General features: G+C 42.3%; 1 protein-coding gene across 1 annotated transcript in view; it reads right to left on the bottom strand.

The window, feature by feature from the left end:
* The window catches only part of EIF2S1 (eukaryotic translation initiation factor 2 subunit alpha), a 344,364-nt gene that overhangs the window by 102,539 nt on the left and 219,582 nt on the right, over positions 1-22,243 (bottom strand). The window contains exon 5 of the mRNA XM_044073507.1: positions 11,614-11,748. Within this exon, the coding sequence (XP_043929442.1) occupies positions 11,614-11,748 (135 nt within the window). The remainder of the gene's footprint in view (positions 1-11,613; positions 11,749-22,243) is intronic.

Below are 22,243 nucleotides of genomic sequence, written 5' to 3'. Positions count from 1 at the left end.
AGTGCTTTGAGAACCAATTCTGCAGGTGGCAAAGGAATGGCTAAGATTCGTCTGATATGTAATCTCAAGGACAGAATTCTGTTCGAAGGTAAGAGGGCTAAGGCAGCTGAGCATGTCTAGATGCGCCCCTATAAAATCTATCACTTGGACTGGCTGTACTGGAGACTTTTTGTGATTTACTGCGATTACCACAATATTTAATAGGTGAAGCAGATAATCGCTTGGAGGAGTAGATGCCTGGTTGATGAGGTCAGGAGCCAGTCCAGGTAATGAAACACTCTGAATCTGAGCAGTCTCAGGTGAGATGCTACCACTGCCATGCATTTGGTGAACACCCGGAGGGCTGTGGTGAGACCAAAGGGCCGAGTTCTGAATTGGTAATGACTGGCTCCCAGCTGGAACCGGAGAAAACTTCAAGAGTACCTGTTCACTTTAATGCAATAGTACACATCTTGAAAATCTACAGAACACATCCAGTTGTCTTTCTGAAGGAGAGGTAGAACAGACTGTATCATAATCATCTGGAATTTTGAGTTCTTTATGAATTTGTTTAGGAAAGTTAGATCCAGGATTGGTCTCAGATCCCCTGTATTTTTTGGCACTAAAAAGAACCTTCAGTAGATTCTGGATCCTGTGTAGTCTGGTGGGACCTTCTGGAGAACTCTTGTCTAGAAGCTTTGCGATTTCTTGTGCTGCTGACTCCCTCTGATTGACAGGAACATCAGGGAGATTTTTCTTTCGAATGGAAGTTTTGAAAAAGGGAATGTAATATCCTCTGGATATGATCCTTTGCACCCAGTGGTTGCTTATAATAGCTTGATAAGCATTTAGATAGAAGGAAAGGACCTCCCAACTGTGTCCGGAGAGGATCAGTCAGGCAAATGATCAGGACTGCTGAAAGATCTGACCAAGAAGGAATCTCTAGATCCTTGGTTCTGCAGACCTTCTCTGCCATGTAGGCAGAGTCTACCATAATGGTTATTTCTCCCTCTGCCTCTAGGGGAAACCTCTCCCTGTGAATCCTGGAAAGGACTTTGTGATTTCTTGAACCACAACTTCTTACCTCCACATTGGTTAATGGAAAATGATCTCTGTGGGTAGAGAATTGGACTCCAGTGGCAGACAAGGTTTTCCTGTCTTTTTCACATCAGGAGAGTTATCTTTCACAGTTGATCCAAACAGTCATGGTTCGTAAAAGGGAGCACTGATGAATGACGCCTTGAAAGGTTCTGCAAAGTCACAAAATGGCATCCAGGCATGTCTCCTTATGGAAAATGCCTGAACCCGCAGCCCTTGAGGAACCTTTGAGAGTGAGAGTAACCTCATGGATGCGTTCAAAATGGATTGTAGGGTGGGCACTTTCACAGAAAATGTTTTCTGCTCCTCTTGAGACATGGATCCTGAGGCAGTGTTAAATTCCTTTAGCAAGTCTTTCTGCAACCTGGTAGTCAGTCAAGTAACTCAGCGATTGCAGAGTGAAGGTCGCTGATGTGTACATCCTCTTCCCAAATCTGTCCAAAGTCCTAGTTTCCATGTTAGGGGGAAGACAGTGGACCTCTGTTCAACTAGCTCCTTCTTCGTGGCTGCCGCAACAACCATGGCAATTACAGGGTACCTTTTGTCCAGTGCTGCTTATCTAAAGGAGCACTGAGGATTTTGTCAGCACTTTTTGGTATGGGGTCCAAGGTGTCTGGCTCCTTCCATGCCCTGCAGGAGACCAGGTCTATAAGGTCATCTGCAGGAGGAATCACCCAAGATAGACTGCCCAGACCCGAAGGCTTTCAGGAATACAGATTCCTCTAAGGAAACGCTTTGGGTATAACAACCACCTCTCAGGATAGGATTTCAGGTGGAGATCTTGGGAACCATTCCCCTTCATCAAAGTCCATGTCTTCTGTCAAAGATTCTCGAGGGTTATCTAGGTGCCTCCTTTTATATGGTCTCTTTCAAGGGATCTCCTCAGTAGAAAGTTCCGAGGAGGTATCAGAAGAGAGGTGGAGCTCCACAGGGACAGATGCTCGGAAGCTCTTAGGGTCTGGCTGTCCCTGAGGGGGAGGATGAGCAGGCTCAGGCACAGAAGTCAGAATAGGAGCAGGATCCGAAGGAGGTAGAGTAAAAGTAATTTGAGGACCTTGACAGTCCCTCTGGAATTGTAGCTCTAGAAGCAGACAACCCCGGACCCTCACAGATCCCATGCCCAAAAAGGGAGAGCTGTAGCAGAGATATCAGGCGCCGAGGCTCCGAGGGAAAGAGATGGCTTAGAACACTTCAAAGCAGAGGACATCCCCTCTGATTGAATCCCGACACTTGGGATCCAAGATCCGTCATGCTCCAACAAAGTCAAAGCCAATTGGATAAGAGAAGTCATCGGTGCAGAGAATGGAAGAGTCACAGGATCAAACGTAGCGACTCTGGTAACTTCCAGATCCAAGGGCTCCAAAGCAGGTCGTCGGATCGGAGAAGGAGTTATCAAGGGCACAAAGGTAGGATGATGGCTCACCGATCCGGTGCGAGAAGGAGCAGGCAAACCCCCCATTTGTATCCTGAGGAATCTCATCATCCTGTCCTCCTCCGCTTGATCTAATGGAGAATGAAGTGGAGTGAGGTCTTGAATGTTTCTTTGATTCGCCTGAAGAAAAGGAGACCTTAAAGTTAAAGACATGACTTCCGCAGAGAAACTAGGAGTTCAGTGTCACGGAGGAGTCAATAAAGTCAGATCTGAAGGCTTCACATCCAGCAATTTCAATGTCTTGGCAGGTGGCTCAGTGGCAGCCTTTTTCGGAGACCAGGCAGGAACAACGTTTTCTGTGCTCCCTGAGCTAATTCAGCTTTTTACTGGGGGGGTTTGAGCCCCTGATTCCTTTGAAGATCCAGCAACAGACGAAGAAGTCTGAGGAAGTAGGCCCTTCGATATTAATTTGTTGCGATTGTCACCAAGAGCTTGGGCATTGAAACCCGCACAGATGTTGCAATTTATGTCTAAGTGACTTGTCACCAAGAGCTTGGGCATTGAAACCCGCACAGATGTTGCAATTTATGTCTAAGTGACTGGGGCTTAAACAGTAGATGCACTCCTTTGTAGGCATCAGACTGTGGAATCTTGTGCCCATAGGAAGTGCATTTTTAAAATCTAGTTGGCTTATCAAATTTATCAGCCATTGTACTACAAGAAATACTACAGTTTTTTTACATACATCTGTGTGTGTGTGTGTGTGTGTATATATATATACATATATATATATATATATATATATATATATATATATATATATATATATACATATATATATATATATATACACATACACACACACACACACACACACACACATATATATATATATATATATATATATATACATATACATATATATAAACAGAAGAGGAAAAAGGGAAACTACCAACAATGGCAGGAGAGAGTTATACCAGCCAGTACACACAGTTTTTTTTTTTTTTTTTAATAGAGAACAGAGAAACCAGAGAAACATGAAAATAAAAGCCAAGATTGTGTTTAGAGGGTGAGGAAGGGAGATTTGCAAATTTAAATTGTAAATTCGCTCATGACTCATTAAGAAGCTACAAGAAAAGGACATCCAGACTTGCCTGAGGTGCGGCAAACGAGATCTGAGGTAATCTGGAGGACAGGGACAGTATGGGTAAGGAAAGAGCCAGAGAGTCGGATCCTAAGATATAAAAGTGAGTCTGATCTGTGGTTTGGATCTGAAACCACAGGTTGAGGAATGAATGAAAATGACATCAGATCAAACTATTATCAATCTGATCAGGCTTGACCTGCAACAATTTGGATTTAAGGGTAAGTTATGCCTGCTAAATTTTGTGTACTCTTTTACAAAAGGTCACTTAGGCAGTGGATAATGGTCTCATGGTTTACCCTGCCTACCTGGATCAGGCAAAAGCGAATGACAACATATGACCTGATGAGACTGTTAATAAGATAATGGCCTTAGGTACTGTTCTCTCTGTGGTAAGAAGGGCTGCAAAATGTACCAAAGATGGAACAGATGCTGTCAGGGTAGCTGATATCTTCTCAGGGGTCTATGTCAGAACACTGAATGACCACATTAGCAAAACCAAGAAGACCGAATCTCAGAATGGAGAACCGGCTTCTCCTCTGGAAGCTAGTATTTTTTTGGGTTGGGTGTTTGCCCTTTCCCCAATGAAAAGCAATCTGAGTTGGTACATCTTACAGATAGGGGGTTTAGGGGGTGTGAGGAGTGCAGAGGGGGCTCCCCCCCGCAAAAACCCTTCTTTGTAATATTAGCTTCTGGAGAAGAAGGCATTTGAGGTTTCTAGATTCAATCTTCTTGGTTTTGATAATGTAGTCATTTGAACTTTTGACACAGATTCCTCCTCCGTTAGGAAAAGGGTGATCAGTGGCGTGTCCTTGGTTCTGTACTAGACTCCCTTTCAGCATTTATTTTTCCAACCAAAACACTACAAGGATCTCTAACTGACTAAGTCTGTTAATGACTGTAAACTGAGTGAAGTAGTTAAAGAAACCAATGCTATCAATACCCTTCAAATGGAACTAACAAATGCCAACTTCTAAAAATAAAGAAATGCTGTATCCCCTCCTTTGGAAAATGAAAAATTCCCACTACTTACTTTACCAATGACACCACACACTCCAACTGAGTCTATGATGAGCGACTTGGACACCTGGCTCAGTGGCTCCCTCTTCTTCAATCACCACGTTAACAATTGTAGTTGGAAAATCCCTCTGTATCTCATAATTAATCAAAAAGGCACTCTCAATTAAGACCAGGAAAATTAGTGATCCCTTGTCCTCTGCCCTAGTTATACTCATCATAGAATATAATGCACCCTTTGACATATAACTTGACATTTCAAAAAACTCCAAAAAAAAAAAAAAAATGCAGAGATTCCTTAGAAAAAGGATCTCACACCTGAAAAATCTTGGTTATCAGAAATGGCTGGAATCAAAATCTCTGTACTAGATGTCACAGACAGGCTCTTAAAGAGACAACGGTGTCTTGCCTTCTGCATCCTCCTTTTATGTCAGTGTAGCCAACACTAGAACAAGAGATCTCAATTCGTTACTATACTACACAAAATCACAAAGTGAAACACGTTCATTACTGATTACTTGGTGCCTCCCCTTGCTCTGGAAAACAACCGTCTTGCAAGTCAAGCAATATGTCTCCATGCCAGATTTACAGTTTTGACAATACGATGGGTATCTTAAAATGACTCCAAGACTTGCAGACTTTGCTCTCCATAAAAAGGTTGGTAGGGCCCAGCAGTGGTTACCAACAAGGTACACATAGGTTATAATTTCTATGGATTAAACAAAACTGTACACTACTTATTAACAAATCGACAATTTCATATTAAAGCATAGTGTCAGTACTAGTTAAACATGCAATATTTTAACAGTCCTCTACTAAGTACAAGGACACTAGAAGTCAATGTAAGCGATGAACATAAATTGCCAACATAAATTCTGTTTAAGAATACCATGACTGGAGATGCATCTAGTCATATATTGTGTTTTCCATGAATTCGTAAAAAGGGGCTGGTACCTTCCTCAACTCCTACCCTCCTCACTTAAAATAAAAGCTAAGTGCAGGGAGATAAGGAGGTGCTCCCTCCCCTTTACAAACAAAGCTTACAGACAATATAGTTTAGGTGGTTAAAAATGAACAGTTCTGTATGGAAATCTTTACTTCAAAACAAACACATACTGGGAGGAAATAACTTGTAACCAATGGGCTGGTGCAAAAATAACCTAGTTAGCACACTGCAGACTCTCATAAAAACTCTTTGTCAAAAATGATATGAACAGAGCCTCATGACCTCTTAAAAGACGGACATTCAATACGTTTTCAGTGACTGGTCCCTTAAGACTTGGTGCACCTTCACAGCTTACCTCCAGGGGATAATGTAACAGATGTAGTTTTGCCATTTTTTGTGCTACCCATCTGTCATGTTTCTCAAAGTTTTGACTCCTACGTTTTAAACTAAGTGTTACATTATACAAATATTTAGTTCTAATGGGATTAGCTGAGCATGATCAATTTAATAACTTGCATAAGGCATGTTATACAAACAGATGCTGCCCAATTTATTTTACCTTTAATTTTTGAAAACTATGTTCAACATTCTTCAGGTAATCAAATTTTATATGTCACTGCAGTAGAATGTTATTCTTTTCTACATTCCTCTAAATTAACACACATTTCCTGTTAATCTAAAAAGCTAAAAGCATGAATCTGAAGTAAAGGAAAAAAAAGTACACGTGTCACACTTACCATAATTGTAGATGTCTGAATAGATCAATGTTGCAGTACTAATTCTTGGGTCTTCCTGCCATACAGAAGCCCACGACTGGCACAATTTCCAAAGTCCTTGTATCATCCCTAGCCGACAGACATCTGTACATCAGGATACAAGAAGGACATTCATCAGCATTGTAAACAGTGAAGAAGCAGTCTGATGCCGGAGGAAAGCACAACCTCCCCAAGTTGTCTGAATTTTAAGTGAAAAGGAGGAAAATCACTGGATGGAGAGAGGGGAGGATGGCAATAAGAGGACTATCTCAAGAGAACTCCTCTACCTGTTGCACCCAGCAAGTGGGGAGGCAAGCAGTCAGCCTACAGAGGGGATGAAGGGTGACAGTATGTACTGCAACATCAAACTAATCTAACATCTACAATTATGGAAAGTATGACACAACTGTACCATGTTCTTCATAGTCAATGTTGCAGTACTGATTCTTGGGAGGACTTCCAAAGCTAAAAAAAAAAAAAATGGGTGGTGGGACATCTGTATGACCTTAGGAAATGCAATTTTCAGGATGGCAGAAGTGAAACCTGCTCTAGCCCCAGAGGCATTGCCTAGATTACAATGTTTTGTGAAGGTGTGCACAGAGTTCCATTTGGCTGCCTCTAACATGGCCTGGGTGAGGATTTCTTTGAGGAAAGCAGTGGTAGTCACCCCATGTCTCGTGAAGTGGCCTTTAATATGGCCAGGTAAATCATTTCCATGGTGTAAGTAACAGAAATTAATGTAGTTAGCTAGCCATTTAGAGTTTTTGAGATGACGTTTTACTGCTTTTCCCTCCAAGAAAGCCAGTAGCAATTGCTCTGCTCTATTAGCATTTTTTTATCTTCTTTAGCTAGCACATGATCTTCCTGTGCACATCCACTGAATTAAGGACTTGCTCTGCCCTATTATGTGGATTTTGGCAGAATGCTGGCAGGTGGACAGCCTGGTTTAAAATAAGTTCTGATAAACCCTTAAGTATAAAGATAGGGTCACCCTCAGAACAAACCCAATATCTGTAAAAGGCAGTGAAAGGTTCTTTACACATGAGAGCTTGTAGCTCAGAAACACTCCTAACAGAAGTTACAGCTATGAAAAAGGTGGCCTTCCAGGTGAGCATCTTTAGATTTAAAGGGAGACAAAGTTATTTTCTCCAAGACATAATTTAAATCCCAAGGTGGAATGTGGTTGCTTCTGGGTGGTCTCAAGTGAATTTCTCCTTTCAGAAAGTTTCAAGCAGGGATGCGAAACAATAGGTGGAGCTTTGTTTAGGCAAGCTGAAATTGCAGATGTATGTATCTTAATGCTGAAATAGAAAAGACCTAGTGTAAAGAGGCCTAACAGGTACTGCAAGATGATGTGTGCTTTTGTATGGTCAGTGTCACTGCTGTGACACCACGCATAAAACCTTTTCATTTTGCCAGGTATGACTTTTTGTTACTGGGCTTTCCTGCTTCACTTAAATGAAAAGCACCTACTTGGGCTAAGATGCCACCCTAGGTATCGAAACCTAACCCTCCAGTTGGTTAACTCAAAGGGTTTCAAGGTGTGGATGGAAGACAGACCCCTTGAACTGCCTGAGGAGGTCCATCTCCTGCAGTAAAGTGCAGAATCCCCCCTCGGTGAGAGTCAGGAGGAGGGAAACCAGTGGTGTTGCCTTGGCCAGAAGGGAGCCATTAGGTCATCCTGGGTCTGTCCACCAGGATTTTTGTTAATACCCTGGGAATTAGGAGCAAGGGTGGGAATGTGTACAGGAACCGGTTTATCCATGCAAAGGAAAATGCATCTATCTTCTAAGCTCATTTCTGTTCTGTCTGGAGCAGAACTTCTTGTTATTGCTTAATGTGAAGACCGCTAAACAGGTATATTGATAGTATCCCCCACTGTATAGTCAGATCAAAGACCACCTCTGATTGCAAAATCCATTCGTTGTGGTCCAGAAGGTCCTTGCTTAGACAGTCTGCTAGGGTACTGCACTGGCCTGGAATACAAGAGGATACAACAGTGAACGCTACCTCTTGAGCCAGCATTCAAATTTTTTCTGGCAAGGCTGCACAGGGGGTAGGACAAAGTTACCCTTTGTTTATGTATCACATAACGGTGGTATTGTCTGTCTAGATTTGCAGTGCCCCTAGGCTTAGGTTTTGCTGAAAAGTTTTTATGGCCAGGAGACCAAATACCCTATATATTCAGAAGGTCAGAGTGGGATCCCAAACTATGTCTAATCTATCCATAGCAATAGTCTTGTTTGCTTCTGGCAGAGTGAAATTTGCTCCTGGGTTCCTCTGTACAGTGTTCTTCCACCACAGGAGTTCTCTTTTCAGTAAAAGAAAGAGGGGCATAGAGGTTTCCAGGGATTGAAAGTACTGCTCCCAGACATTTTTTTTTGTTTAAGAAAACACTGATGTTTCCTCGTGTGCAATTTTGCAAATGGGACCATGAGGATGCATGATGCTATGCATCCCACATACTCAGGAATTCTTTTGCAGTGATGTGCTGACTTGGAAGCAGACTGGTTAGGCAGCCTGCCAAGAAAACAATCTTGTCTTGGGGAAGGAAGACTTTCTGCTGAACCAAGTCTATGATGGGTCCAGGAAAAAGATCCTTACTTGAAAGCGTGTTTGAGATTTATGAAGATTTAAGGGGAAATCTACCTTCTGGAAACAGTCTATGTTGACCTGTAAGGCGCTCAGGGTCTCTAAAGAGGACATTGCTGAATGAGATAGTTGTCTAAAAAAGGCCAAATATGGGCTCCTAGAGTCCTGCAATATGCTATCAGAAGAGCTTTTGTGAAAACTCTGGCTGAAGTACATAATCCAAATGGTAAAGTGAGGAACTGGAAGTGGGAGCAAGTTGCTACAAAACATAGGTAATTTCTGTGACTCTCTGCTATGGGGACAAGGTGGTAAGCATCCTTTAGGTCTATGTTGACCATGGAGGCATTCTGTAAGATCATGGGCAATAATTTCAGTAATGTCAGCATTTAATTTGTTTAGCTTTGAGAGTCTCAAGAAGGGTCTCAAAGTCCCCTCTTTTCTTAGGACTAGAAGAGACCCTTGTCCTTTGAAACAGTTCTGGTTGCCATCTCCTAGACTGTTTTGGTCTTTTATGGTCTTTTACCATTGGGGGGCCTCCCCTTGTCTTGTCTAAGAGGGAAAGGCCAAGATTTTGCAGTGTAATTCCTACTATACCTTGGTGTTGGAGACAAGTAAAATTTCTTTCACAGTTTTTTGTTTTCCTTTTTTGTCCAGTTTCCTCAAAACCTTGATCAGCTGGTGGACCAAAAAAGAATTCCTTGTCCAATGGGCCATCTAGTAGCTCAGCTTTTACCTGATCTGATTGTCTGGGTCCTGAGCCATGCATGTCTGCACATGACAAACTTTGGCAGCTGCTCAGCAAAAAGCATCTAAGGAATCATACCCACATTTTAAAGAGTCTCTAGACACTTGTAATGATTCTCTGGCCATCTCCTGAATTTCCTTGGAAAAGGTTCTAGCCGTAATATTCTACTTTAGCTAGCACATATGGAATTGGCAATTCAAAGCAGGGTGGCAGAGGCATAGATGTTCTTCACAAATCTGTCTAGCAATCTGCTTTTTATATCATTAGGCATGGGATGTCTTGTTGGTCTTTTAGGTACACCTTTAGTGGAATCAGTGGGGACAACAGAAGAATCTGCCTTTGTGTTTTTTATAGAGGTGCTTATGAGTTTCAAGCACTCTATAAAACATGCCTGGTTTCCTTGAAGCAGGGAGCCAAGTCAGGGTGTACACCTTTGATTTCAAAGGCATCATCTAATATGTGTACTAGAAAAATAGCCAGTTGTCTGGGTGAATGTAAACTTGGCCTAGACCTGCTTACTTTCCCATCTGAAAGCCCCCTTCATTCTATGTAGGGTATCCCTGAAGGAAAGGGCTCGGGGGAGTGTGTGTCATCCCAATCTAGGTTAATTTGAAGTGGTAAGTGTCCACAGTAAGACAATTCCTCCTTATCCTCAGAGCTAGAGGAATCTTCATTTTTCTGAAAAGCTACTTCCCTACTCCTTTTAGATAGACAGGCCTCAGAGATGAATGAGCGAGATGGATCTCTAGATTTCACGAAAACCATAACTCGTATGCTATTTTAAGGGAGTCTTGCACTTCGGTGTAAGTACAAGTGATCAGAGGTGATGGCAAAAAAAGCAAGCAGTGGAGTGCGGTGCCAACAAGGAGATGAAGATTGCGCCATATGGGCGGCAAGAACCTTGTGGCCCTACATTTGAAGGTTTTCGCATGGAATTTTGTGCAGTCAGGACAATTACAGACACTGTGCTGAGGTCCCAAACAGAAAAGACAAAACAAGTGAAAAATCTTTATTTGGGATTTGCTTCCCACACTTCAAGCAATTGGTTACTTTTTTGAACATTAAATTACTACAGAAATTTTGCCAACAGGGTACTTATCTGGCTGGAAGGAGAAGGATCACTGGACAAATAAGCATAATGAACACACGTGAAGTACATCGGAGTGTGCGGCTAGAAAGAACTGAAGATAGTGCTGACACCCTTCAATACCCTGATGTACACAGAGTCGACAGACATCCATTGGCTAGGGAAGATGTAAAGACTCTGGAAACCAGGCCAGTCGAGAGCTTCTGCAAGGCAAGAAGACCCAAGAATTAGTACTATACACTGACTAAGAACATGCGACCGTTCCCTTTAAGTCAAAAACTAAATTATGCATAGGTTTAGGATCAGCAGCTTTCAGCATCTGCTGGATTAAAACACTACGATGCAAACAAGTTTATATATTAATTATTCTAACGTGACAAACTAGAAAAAAAAAGTAACTTCCAGAAGTGTCAATCTTAAGTGATAAGATCTATATGGGTAGCATTCATTACTGCAAATCTGAATATTCCCACCTTCAATGTTTAGGGACTTTGTAGCTCCAAATTCAAAGGTATACACTCAAAACTTAAGTAGAGTTTGTCTTGGGCATTGAAACTGGTTTCTCAATAAGCATTGTGTAAATATACACACACAAATCAAGAACTTTACTTTCCAGAAGTAACATACATGTTGAAACAAAAGCTAGAAAGACAAGATATAGACATGTAAGAGTAAAAATAAATCTCCAAGTCAAAAGGTCCAGCATGGATCTTTGGAACATTAACAAGGATTTTGCCACTAGAAGTGCCTCCAACTATGTAGACACATGGCTGCATTACAAAACACCACAAAGAATATTTTAGAAAGATTCGAATTACAATATAGAGTGAATTGCAGTTTTAAATTCAAAGTACAAAAGCAAAAGTTTCTAAACTTACCTTGATAGGCATATTTTCTGTGGAACAATTAAGACCAGCTCTTAAAGCTTCTTTTACTGCATCAATACCTTCATAGCCATAGCATGCTACCTCTATGTCTGCAAGAGAAAAATGAACATTATGAATGGCATTAAAAAATTAAAATTTATGTACTTACCATAACTAGGTATCTGCGTTCTCCATTTTCATTCTTACTCAGTGATGGGTCTCGAATCAGTCATCGGATTTCACTGTGCCACTTTTCCAAGACTTTAGGATTAAAGTCTTGTGCTCCTCCCTCTTCCCATAATGCACCATAACTTCCCTAATTCCTCAGGTCGAGTTTGTTGCCCTACAACTCAAGAGACTATAGCAACAGGACAGAGAAAAAGAGAGGTTTGGGCTCATACCTAGAACCCATAGGTTCCAAATTTCTTCCAATTACTTCTCAAAAGCACTAAGCCGGGGGATGGCTGGGAGGGCTGTGAGGATGAATAAAAGTGGACAACACAGATACCTAGTTACAGTACGTACATAACTTTTAAATCTGATGCTGTCCTTTTCATTCTTACTCACTGATGGGTCAGAGTCCTCCAGCTATGCAACTCCTGGGTGGACCTCAAGGAAGAATGTACAGGTGTACGGCTGAGCTAAAGGATGCCCTGCTCCTAGAAACAATGCCCAATTTAAGACAGCCAAAGGTGCGAATCTTAGACCAAGTGGCTGCAGCAAAACTTTCATCAACTGAGGCTCTAGAAGAAAAAGCAGATGAGGTAGCCATAGATCTGCTAGAATGGGCTTTGGGAGGATGAGGCAAATTCAATACCTTTTTGTGAATAAATGAAGGAAATAATCCTTAATCCATTTAGTTAAAGTAATTTTTTAAACTGCCTGACCTGAATGGTTTGTTGAGAAAGATACAAATAGTTGACTGGATTTCCTACACCTCTTTGTCCTGTGGAGGTAGAAACGTAGTTGCCTGTGAACATCTACGAGATCCAAATATATTCACCTAGGTTTGAAAATTTGGGGAAGAAAACTGGTAATTTAATTGATTGGCTAATGTTAGATTCTGTGGCTACCTTGGGCATAAAGGAAGGATTTGTTCTTGGAAGATACCCTATATCATTATGAAAAATGATACAAGGAGATTTGGCTGACAAAGCTTGAAGCTCTGATACTCTCTTAGCAGAAGTAATAGTTACTACAGTAAACTCTCAGTTAACCAGCATCCATGGGGATTGGTAAATGCCAGATAACTGCAGTTTCTGGTTGCTTGAGAGTTAATATTAAAATTAGGTCTGACTAATAGTGTACCCTATACTATTTGTTTGGTTTGACTTGTTCTCAGGTTGGGGAAGAGAGGAAATGTATTCCTATCTTCCTTTTTAAAACTCAAACTCTAAAAATGTAAGGTATGTTTCTGCAGGAAGAAAACAAAGTACAACACATGAAAATTGTACTGCATTTCTTCAATATTTTTTTTTGCCAGTTGCTTGACTTCCAGTTAACTGAGAGTTTACTGTAAAAAGACTGTTTTCCAGGACAGAAATCTCAAGTCACAACTATCGGCTGGTTCAAAAGGCTTCTGGGTAAGGCATTGCGGTACCAATGTAAGATGCCTAGGGGGAAAAGGATGAGGCCTAAGAAGGAAAATGCTCTTCACGAATGCTTTACACACTCTGAAAGAAAAAAAAAAAAAAAATCTCTTTCCAGTATGAAAACTGGATATGGCAGCCAGTTGAAGTTTGACAGTAGAGAAGCTGGCTCCTTCTTGAGTGTACTAAGAAAAAGAATACACAAAGTGGGTGCTGAGAAAGGGGTCAGTATTCTTCTTTGAAGCCCAAACAGAAAATCTCTTCCACTTGCTGCTCTACAATGCAATGAAAAAGTATTTGCCCCCTTCCAGATTTCTTATTCTTTTGCATGTCTGTCACACTTACATGTTTCAGATGATCAAACAAATTTAAATATTAGACAAAGATAACCCAGGTAGACACAAAATGCATTTTTTAAGTGATGATTTTATTTATTAAGGAAAAAAACTGTTCAAACCTACATGGTCCTATGTGAAAAAGTAATTGCCCCCTTGTTAAATCATGGAGTAACTGGTTAATCGCATTGTTGGGAAAGCGGATTTCAATTTTACTAGCCACACCCAGGCCTGATTACTGCCAGACCGGTTGAATCAAGCAATCAATCAAGCAATCACTTAAACAGAACCTGTCAGACAAAGTGAAGTAGGCCAAAAGATCCCAAAAAGGAAGACATCATGCTGCAATCTATAGAAATTTCAGAACAGATGAGAAACAAAGTAAATGACATCCATCAGTTTGGAAAAGGTTACAAAGCCATTTCTAAAGCTTTGGGACTCCAGCGAACCATGGTAAGGGCCATTTATCCACAAATGGAGAAAACATGGAACAGTGGTGAACCTTCCCAGGAGTGGCTGGCCTACAAAATTTACCCCAAGAGCACAGTAACGACTCATCCAAAAGGTCACAAAAGAACCCAGAACAACATCTAAAGAACTGCAGGCCTCACTTCCCTCAGTTAAGGTCAGTGTTCATGACTCAACCTTAAGAAAGAGACTGGGCAAAAATGGCATGCATGGCAGAGTTCTAAGTCAAAAACCACTGCTGACCAAAAAAGAACATAAAGGCTCATCTCACTTTTGCCACAAAACATCTTGATGATCCCAAAGACTTCTGGGAAAATATTCTGTGGACTAACAAAACAAAAGTTGAACTTTTTGTGAGGTATGCGTAAAAGTAACGCAGCATTTCAAAAAAAGAACATCGTGCCAACATTCAAACATGGTGGTAGTAGTGTGATGGTCTGGGGCTGCTTTGCTGCTTCTGGACCTGGACAACTTGCTGTGATTGATGGAACCATGAATTCTGCTCTCTACCAATTCTGCTCTCTACCAACAAATCTTGAAGGAGAATGTCCGGCCATCAGTTCGTGACCTCAAGCTGAAACGTACTTGGGTTCTGCAGCAGGACAATGATCCAAAACACACCAGCAAGTCCACCTATGAATGACTTAAAAAAACTAAATGAAGGTTTTGGAGTGGCCTAGTCAAAGTTCGAACTTGAATCCAATTGAGATGTTGTGGCATGACCTAAAAAGGTGGTTTATGCTTGGAAACCCTCCAATATGACTGAATTAAAACAGTTCTGCGAAGAGTGGGCCAAAAATTCCTCAACAGCGATGTGAAATACTCCTTGCCAGTTACCGCAAAAGCTTGACTGTAGTTGTTGCTGCTAAGAGTGGCACAACCAGTTATTAGGTTTAGGGGCAATTACTTTTTCACATAGGGTCATGTAGGTTTGGATAGTTTTTTTCCCCCTCAATAAATAAAATCATCACTTAAACTGCATTTTGTGTTTACTTGGGTTATCTTTGTCTAATAGTTACATTTGTTTGATATGAAACATTTAAGTGTGACAAACATGCAAAAAAAAAAAAAAAAAAAAAAAAAAAAAAGAAATCAGGAAGGGGGCAAATACTTTTTCATTGAACTGCAGATCTTTTTAGTGGAAGCCCTCAGAGAGGCCAAAATTAAGTCATGGACGGGAGGGGTTTGCCTGGACTTTCTTACAACTAATGGAAATGGAGAAACCATGCAGTCAGTTTTACGGTGTGGAGATTGGGGGACTGGATCTCAGATGGATGAGTTATGAGCTCCTGTTTGGGATACAGTATCCAAGGTTGATACTTAAGGGGAGACCAAAGAAAGGGAAACCATACCTGACGAGGCCAGAAAAGGACAATGAGGATTACGGAGTTCTTCAATCTGCTGGCTTTCTGTAGAAATTTCTGGGTCAGCGAGAAAGGAGGATAAGCATAAAGGAGACCCTGCGACCAATTGTGAACTACAGCATCCCTCGGTGACAACCCCTTCAGTGGGATCAGAGTAAAATACTTGTTGCACTTGTAGTTCAGAGGAGAGGCAGAAAGGCTGAAACAAGGTTGGCCCCAACGGCTAAAAATCTTTGCTACTGACTGAATGAGGGACCACACGTGAGGAATCGGAATGGACCTGCTGAGTCTGTTCCTCTAGAGCACTGGTTTTCATTGGAATAGGCATTGCAATTAGAAAGCAGTTTGAAGAAAACGCCCATTCCCAAACTCTCGTGACCTTCCTGCACAATGGGCAGGAGTGGGTTCCTCCTTGTTTGCTGATGTATCACACTACTGACATGGTATCTGTGTGAACTGCAATTACCCCCAGACAGGGAATGTCCTGAAAGGCTTGCGATGTTAAAAGGATCGCTCTCATCTCTAGGACACGAATACACAGTTTGGTCTCAGAGGATGGCCACATGCTTTGGAACATCTTTCCTTGGAAATGCCCTCCCCACCCAAATTGGGAAGTATCTGTGGTCACTGTGGCTATTTGGGGGGGGGGGGGGGTAGTAGAAAAAAGTCTTGCCCAGAGACAGGTTGTTTGATTGCATCCAACACTGTAGATCGAAGACAGTTTTATGGGAGCTGATACAGACTGTAGCTGCCACTGACCCCAGAGCCTGTAGAACTGACCTTGTTGGTGGAAAAGGAAGATCTAAAGTACTGAACTTGTCATCTTACAGATATTATGCGATACATTGATTGCCATGCCACTTGTGTGTTGTGTTCAGTTGATTTCCTATGAATTCTAGGTTCTGAACAGGAGTCAAGGTTTGACTTTGCCAGATTTAGCATAATGCCCAGGTGGTTTAAGATTTTTACTATGAAATCCCTGGACTGTAGCAGCCACTGCCTTATTGGTACAGTAAGGAACCAATCGTCTAGGTAGGGAAACACCTGGAATCCTTTTAGCCTCAGGGGAGCAGCTATGACTACCAAACATTTGGTAAACACCCAGGGGCTGTAGTGAGTCCAAAGGGCAGTGCTCTTAACTGGTAATGATTGGCTTCCAGCCAAAAGTGCATGCATCTTCTAGAATGCCTGTCAACTTTGATAGGATACTATGTATCCTGAAGCATAGGTTCATATTTTCATAGGTTGGTACTAGGCTATCAGCCCTAGGGCCAATACAAGCCTAGCCATAACAATTCCCTGGCTATTTCTTCCCACACTATTTACTTCCCTGGACCCCTGTCTAGTAGGGCGACTGACATGATCCCCGGGGTGAATTTCCTTTCTCCCATCCAATCGTCAAGGTTCCTTTTGAAGAGGACCAAAGAGGCACTCTGCTTGACATGTATGGGCAATCTATTCCAGAGTCTGGGGAGTCTCTGGGTCAGGAACCTACCCCTCCAGCTTGTTTTGTTTATTGTGATGACAAGGTTTAGATCCCTGGAGCGTGTGGCTCTGAGGGATTGGGATTTCTTTAAGTGTAGCATGTCCAACAGCTCTGGGTTTGACATGGCCTTGTATGTTAAGCAAAGAGCGCCTCTGAGTAGACTATATGTGACAGAGTATAGCGGGAGTTTTTTAAGGCGGTCAGCATAGGGCATCTGCTTTAGACCTGTCATTCTTATAGTGAGGTATTTCTGTGGCCTTTCCAGTTGTTGCAGATGTCTTGAGAGGTACATACCAAACGGGACATTGTATTCTATAATGGGTCTAATGAGGGATGAGTACAGTGGGACAATGACCTCCTTTTTTCTGGATGAAAAGCCCTTAGTGAGGAGGTGTGCCACATAGAAGGATTTCCTGACTGTTGTGGCGATGTGGTTATCGAAGGTGAGACCACTGTCCACCTGTGTCCCTAAGTCTCTTTTCAAACTTTCGGTGTTTAGTGTACTGCCACCTATATGGTAATTCATGGATACATGTTTTTTCCCCAAAGGGGATAACTATACATTTCTTGGCATTAAGCTTGGGCCCATGGCTCTGGCACCAAGCATCTGTTTCTGTAAGGCCCTTTTGTAGAGTATCCACATCATTTGGGGATTCAATAATGGCTCCCAGTTTGCAGTCATCTGCAAAATTTGTTATCCAGAGTCCCTTAGTGTTGGCCTGTACTTCAGAGAAGTAGATGCCAAACAACAGCGGTCCCAGGACTGAACCCTGAGGTACTCCACTTGTCACTTGTCTGGAGCTGGATTTAGAGTTGGCTACTTTTACAGTGTGGGTTCTATCAGTAAGCCAGTTAGCAACCCATTGGGTGACGTAGGGATTAATGCCCAGCTTAGTAAGTTTATCTATGATTCCAGAGTGGGGGATGGTGTCAAAGGCCTTGGCAAGGTCTAGATAGGCTGTGTGGACCACCTTACCCTTGTCCATGGCTCTGGAGACTGATTCGAAGAAGTCAATCAAGTTCAAGAGACAAGATCGGCCCTTCATGAACCCAAACTGGGTGGGGTCCAGTGTTTGAAGGTTGCCAATGTCTTTGTTTATAAGTTCCATGATAATACGCTCCATGGCCTTGCAGATAAGGCTTGTCAGACTAATGGGACGGTAGTTTCCGGGATCCAAGGTGGATCCCCCCTTGTGGAGTTGTGTCCACGTGTAGAAGTGGAAGAATGGACTGTACTGTAACCATTCAGAATTTTGACTTCTTGATGAACTGATTCAAGTTGCTGAGGTCCAGAATAGGTCTTAGTTTCCCTGTTTTCTTTGGCACTAAAAAGAAGCAAGAATAAGTTCCAAATCCTATTTGTTTGGCCGGGACCTCTTGGATGACTTTCTTGTAAAAGCTTTTGTACATCTTGAATTGCATACTCCCTTCTGACTGGGTGGTACATTAGGGAGTTTCCTCTTGGGACTTGGAAGTGACAGGGAAAAGGAATGTAATAACTTCCAGATATTATGTTTAGCACGCAGGCACTGTTTGTTATATTTGTCCAGGCATCTAGGTGCAAAGATAGAGGACTCCTGACTGTCTCCAGAGATGAACAGTTGGGCAGCACTTCAGAAGTGCTGACATGGCTGGTCAGGAAAAAGACTCCCTGAAACCCTGATTTTGCAGACCCCCCCCCCCCCGCCTCTAGAGTGGTGTCTGCCTTTAGGAAGTATCTCCACGTGGGTCACTGAAAGATCCGCGCGACTTCCCAAGCCAAGTTTTCCTCGCTCCTCGCTGGTTCTTAGAGAAGGTCCTCTAAGGACTGGAAAACTTTATCCCCACAGCAAACAAGGTCTTTCCTTCTTTCCTGCTGTGGGTTAGTGTGTCTTTTACAGATGGCCCAAACAAACAGGAACCATCAAAGGGGTCACTAATGAACGATGCCTTGAAGGATTTCACAAGGTCACAAAGCCGATCCCAGGCATGTCTCCTGATGGCTATGCCTGCAGTGGATGCTCATGAGGTGTCTTCCGCAGTATGTGAAATCAATCTCAGTGAGAAATTTGCAAGGGAAGAAAGAGTAGCCAGTTGGGGAGAAACTTTTTTCAGGTCCTCTTCTGACTTGTTCTCAGAAAGAGAATTGGTTAACTATTTAACCAGGTCTTTCTGCAATCAGATGAAGTATGCCAAACAGTTTAACGACCTCAGTGCGAAAGTAGTTGAGGTGTAAATGTACTTTCCATGACTGTACAATGTCCTAGACTGCTTGCTTGGCAGATGGACAGTGGATCTTTGTTTGGCTAGCTTCTTTTTTGTGGCTGCTGCAACAACAATGGTATCTACTGGAACGCCTTTACTCCAATGCAAGTGATCAGAGGATGGGCTAAGGAACCCATCAAGCCCCTTAGAAGTAGATTCAACCATGTCCAGTTCCTTCCAGGGGTGACGGAGAAACTAAATCTAGGAGCTCATCTGCCAGAGAGAGCCACCTAGGACATAGATAGAACCACCCTGAAAGCCTACAAGAACACACACTCCTCAGAAAGAGGAGGATGGGAGGACCAGCCACCTTTTTTTCCTCAGTAGTTCTATGATATCTCTGAAGGAAAACATTGTCAGGTTGTGATCGGGGAGATCCTTCTACCTCATCGGAATTGGTGTCCTCAGTAAGGGACTCCATGGAGGAGTCTATGTGCCTCCTCTTGCAATTTTTATTTTGAGGGACGTCTTTCATGGGGTGTTCCAGAGAGGTATCGGAAGAAGGGGGGAACAGTATGGATGCTCCTCGGGGCAGGCTGACGTATGGCAGGAGTGATGGGCTCAATCTTCATATCCGATGAAGGAAGGGCAGATCCTGAAAGTGTGGAGACTGTTCTCTGATCCTACAGAAATCTCTTTCTGCAACCCAGAAGGCTGACAGACCAGAGGAGACAGAGACTCCTTCTCCCTTGGAGCCGAAGTTACCAGAGAAGAGAGAGCAGAAGCAACCACAGATTTGAGGCCTCCAAACAGAACCAGACATGAGCTGTTAAGGACCAAAGCCCCAAGGGGAAGCAATGGATATGACAAAGTCGGAGCCAAAGGCAATCCCCTAGAGTCGGCAATGATATCTCGGATCTGACAAAAACAGTGCATGCCTGGTCAGGTACATGGTTGGGGTCGAGGAAAAAATCCTCTTGGGTATCCAGGATCCTGGGATTCCGAAACCAAGGGTCAGATCAAAAAAGTGTCTGCAAAGTAGGTGAAAGAGCACTCACGGATTCGAGATGGGATGGAGATGCCAAGACCCCTATCTAAATCTGCGCCCTGAGGAACTTCCACATCATCCTGTCCATATCGGCCTCAGTGAAGCTTTGGAAAGACCTGGAAAAAGATGCCATGGAAACGTCTGGATTTTGTCAGTATCTGAAAAATCTTGGTGGAACGGGCTGAAGAAACTGGTTTTAAATGGAAGGCTGCTGTATGGCTCCTTAGTGTTAGATCCAAAGAAGAAGAAGTACCTGGAAATAGGGGAGCCCGAAATAATTAAAGTTCTTTTTGGATCCGCAGAGGATTTGGATCTACTCTGAGCTGAAGAAATCTGGTCCAATGAAGTCTTTGGATCTGAGGGTGGCTTAGTAATACTCAGGATGGCTTCTTGGTTGTGCTAGGATCTGGAGTAGTCAGATATGAGACATTCATTCTCTTCTGACTTTGCTCCGATGACTCCCTGGGAGAAGCAAAGAGGGATCGTTTGGAACGGATACATTTTGAGGGTTTTTGAGCCCCAGATGAAGTAGAAGACACTAGCAAAAGGCCTTTTTGAATAAGCTTGTTCCTACGGTTGGACAAAGCCAGAGGACTGAAGGCCGCACATACCACACAATCAACATTCAAATGGCCTGGTTCTATAGAATAGATAAACTTCTTCTGGAAATCGGAATTTGGAGTTTTATGCCCACAAGAAGTGCACTCTTAAAGCCCGTTGGTTTTTAGGACATAAAGAGGCAAAGACTAATAAAATCGAAAACACGCAAAAAGTTAATAGTAGTAACGGACTACGTAACAACTGTACTTTACAACTTTAACCTTTTTTTTTTTTGTAGGTAAAGTCAAGGAAGTGCCAACAGCATGAAAGGAAAGGCAGAGAAGGAAACACCAAAATCCCTAATGCATGTGAGTACTAATAAAGGAGGGTGGTGAAGTGAAACAATAAGAAAAACTACTTGGAGACGTTTTTAAAAAAGTTTTACAAAACAGCTTACCTCCAAATTCAGAATCCGCTCCAGATTCAGAAGCCACATCTGGACACAATGTGCAGCAAATGAAATCTGAGGTGCACTATGGGAAGAAGGAGGAGCTCAAGACTCTGATCCTAAAGTCTTGAAAAAGTGGCTGAATTGGATCAGAGACCCATCAGTGACGAAGAATGAAGGGGACAACAACAGATCAGCTTCTATGTTCCGCAAAGTACTGAATGTAAAATCTCTTGCACAAGATTAAGCTGTGTATGTACTGATCTGCATGCTTTTCCAGCATCATAGGCAAAAACACAGTACTCACTTATGTTTAAAGGGAAAGGCAGCATGCTCAGACATGTTTGCTCTCCCTTTAGTATACTTTCCAACTTCATAATGCATTCATCACATACAATGGTCTAAAAAACCCACTGATACTGTAACAAGTCACTAAGAGTTCAGATTATTTTAAACTACATCATTTCAGAGGATCACAGAGGATTACTAGGCTAATGACACAACCGGCTTTACAACCCTAGCCAATAATACCCAGGATATGACAATATTATATTTTAATTCCCCATACATGGGCTGGGGTAGTATCAGGGCTATGGGTCTTTGGGTGTTGGAACCCAGAGTTACTTTCCAGACTGCCTCTGTCTATAAGGAACATGGGCAGTAACGCAAGAGTGAATTTACAGTTCCCCCATCCATTTATCCAAATCATTTTTGAAGACCGTGAAGGACGAACAAAAATTTATGAAGATGGAACTTTATTCCATACAGGAGTTAGCCTTTGGGATAAGAATCAGTGTCTCTAGCAAGTTTTGTTAAGAGCTAAATATAAGGTTCAGGTCCACAGAACCAGTAACCCTCATACAATTTGTTTTGTGAATATGTAACATTTTCATCAGGGCTGAATCACAGAATGCCTTGTAGGTCAAACATAAGCCACCTCTCAATAAATTATATGAGGCGGAGTAAAGTGATAGGGCCTTTAGTCAGTCTGCATAAGTGGTGTGTCTTACAGTTAGCATTTTTTTTTTTTAGTGAAAAACCTCTGGGGCTGCTCCAGTTGGTGCAAGTGCCTTATTAGGTACATGAAGAAAGAAGTAATGTACTCAAATATGGGCCTGATGAGGGCCGAGTACAATGGCACTATGACTTTTTGATCTTGATGCCATGCCTTTACTTACAA

The sequence above is a fragment of the Protopterus annectens genome, chromosome 6.part0 (assembly GCF_019279795.1).
Source record: "Protopterus annectens isolate FY-2018-M chromosome 6.part0, PAN1.0, whole genome shotgun sequence".
Taxonomy (NCBI): Eukaryota; Metazoa; Chordata; order Ceratodontiformes; family Protopteridae; genus Protopterus; species Protopterus annectens.
The sequence above is the reverse complement of the archived record's forward strand: the minus strand, read 5'-3'. Positions and strand labels throughout refer to the sequence as shown.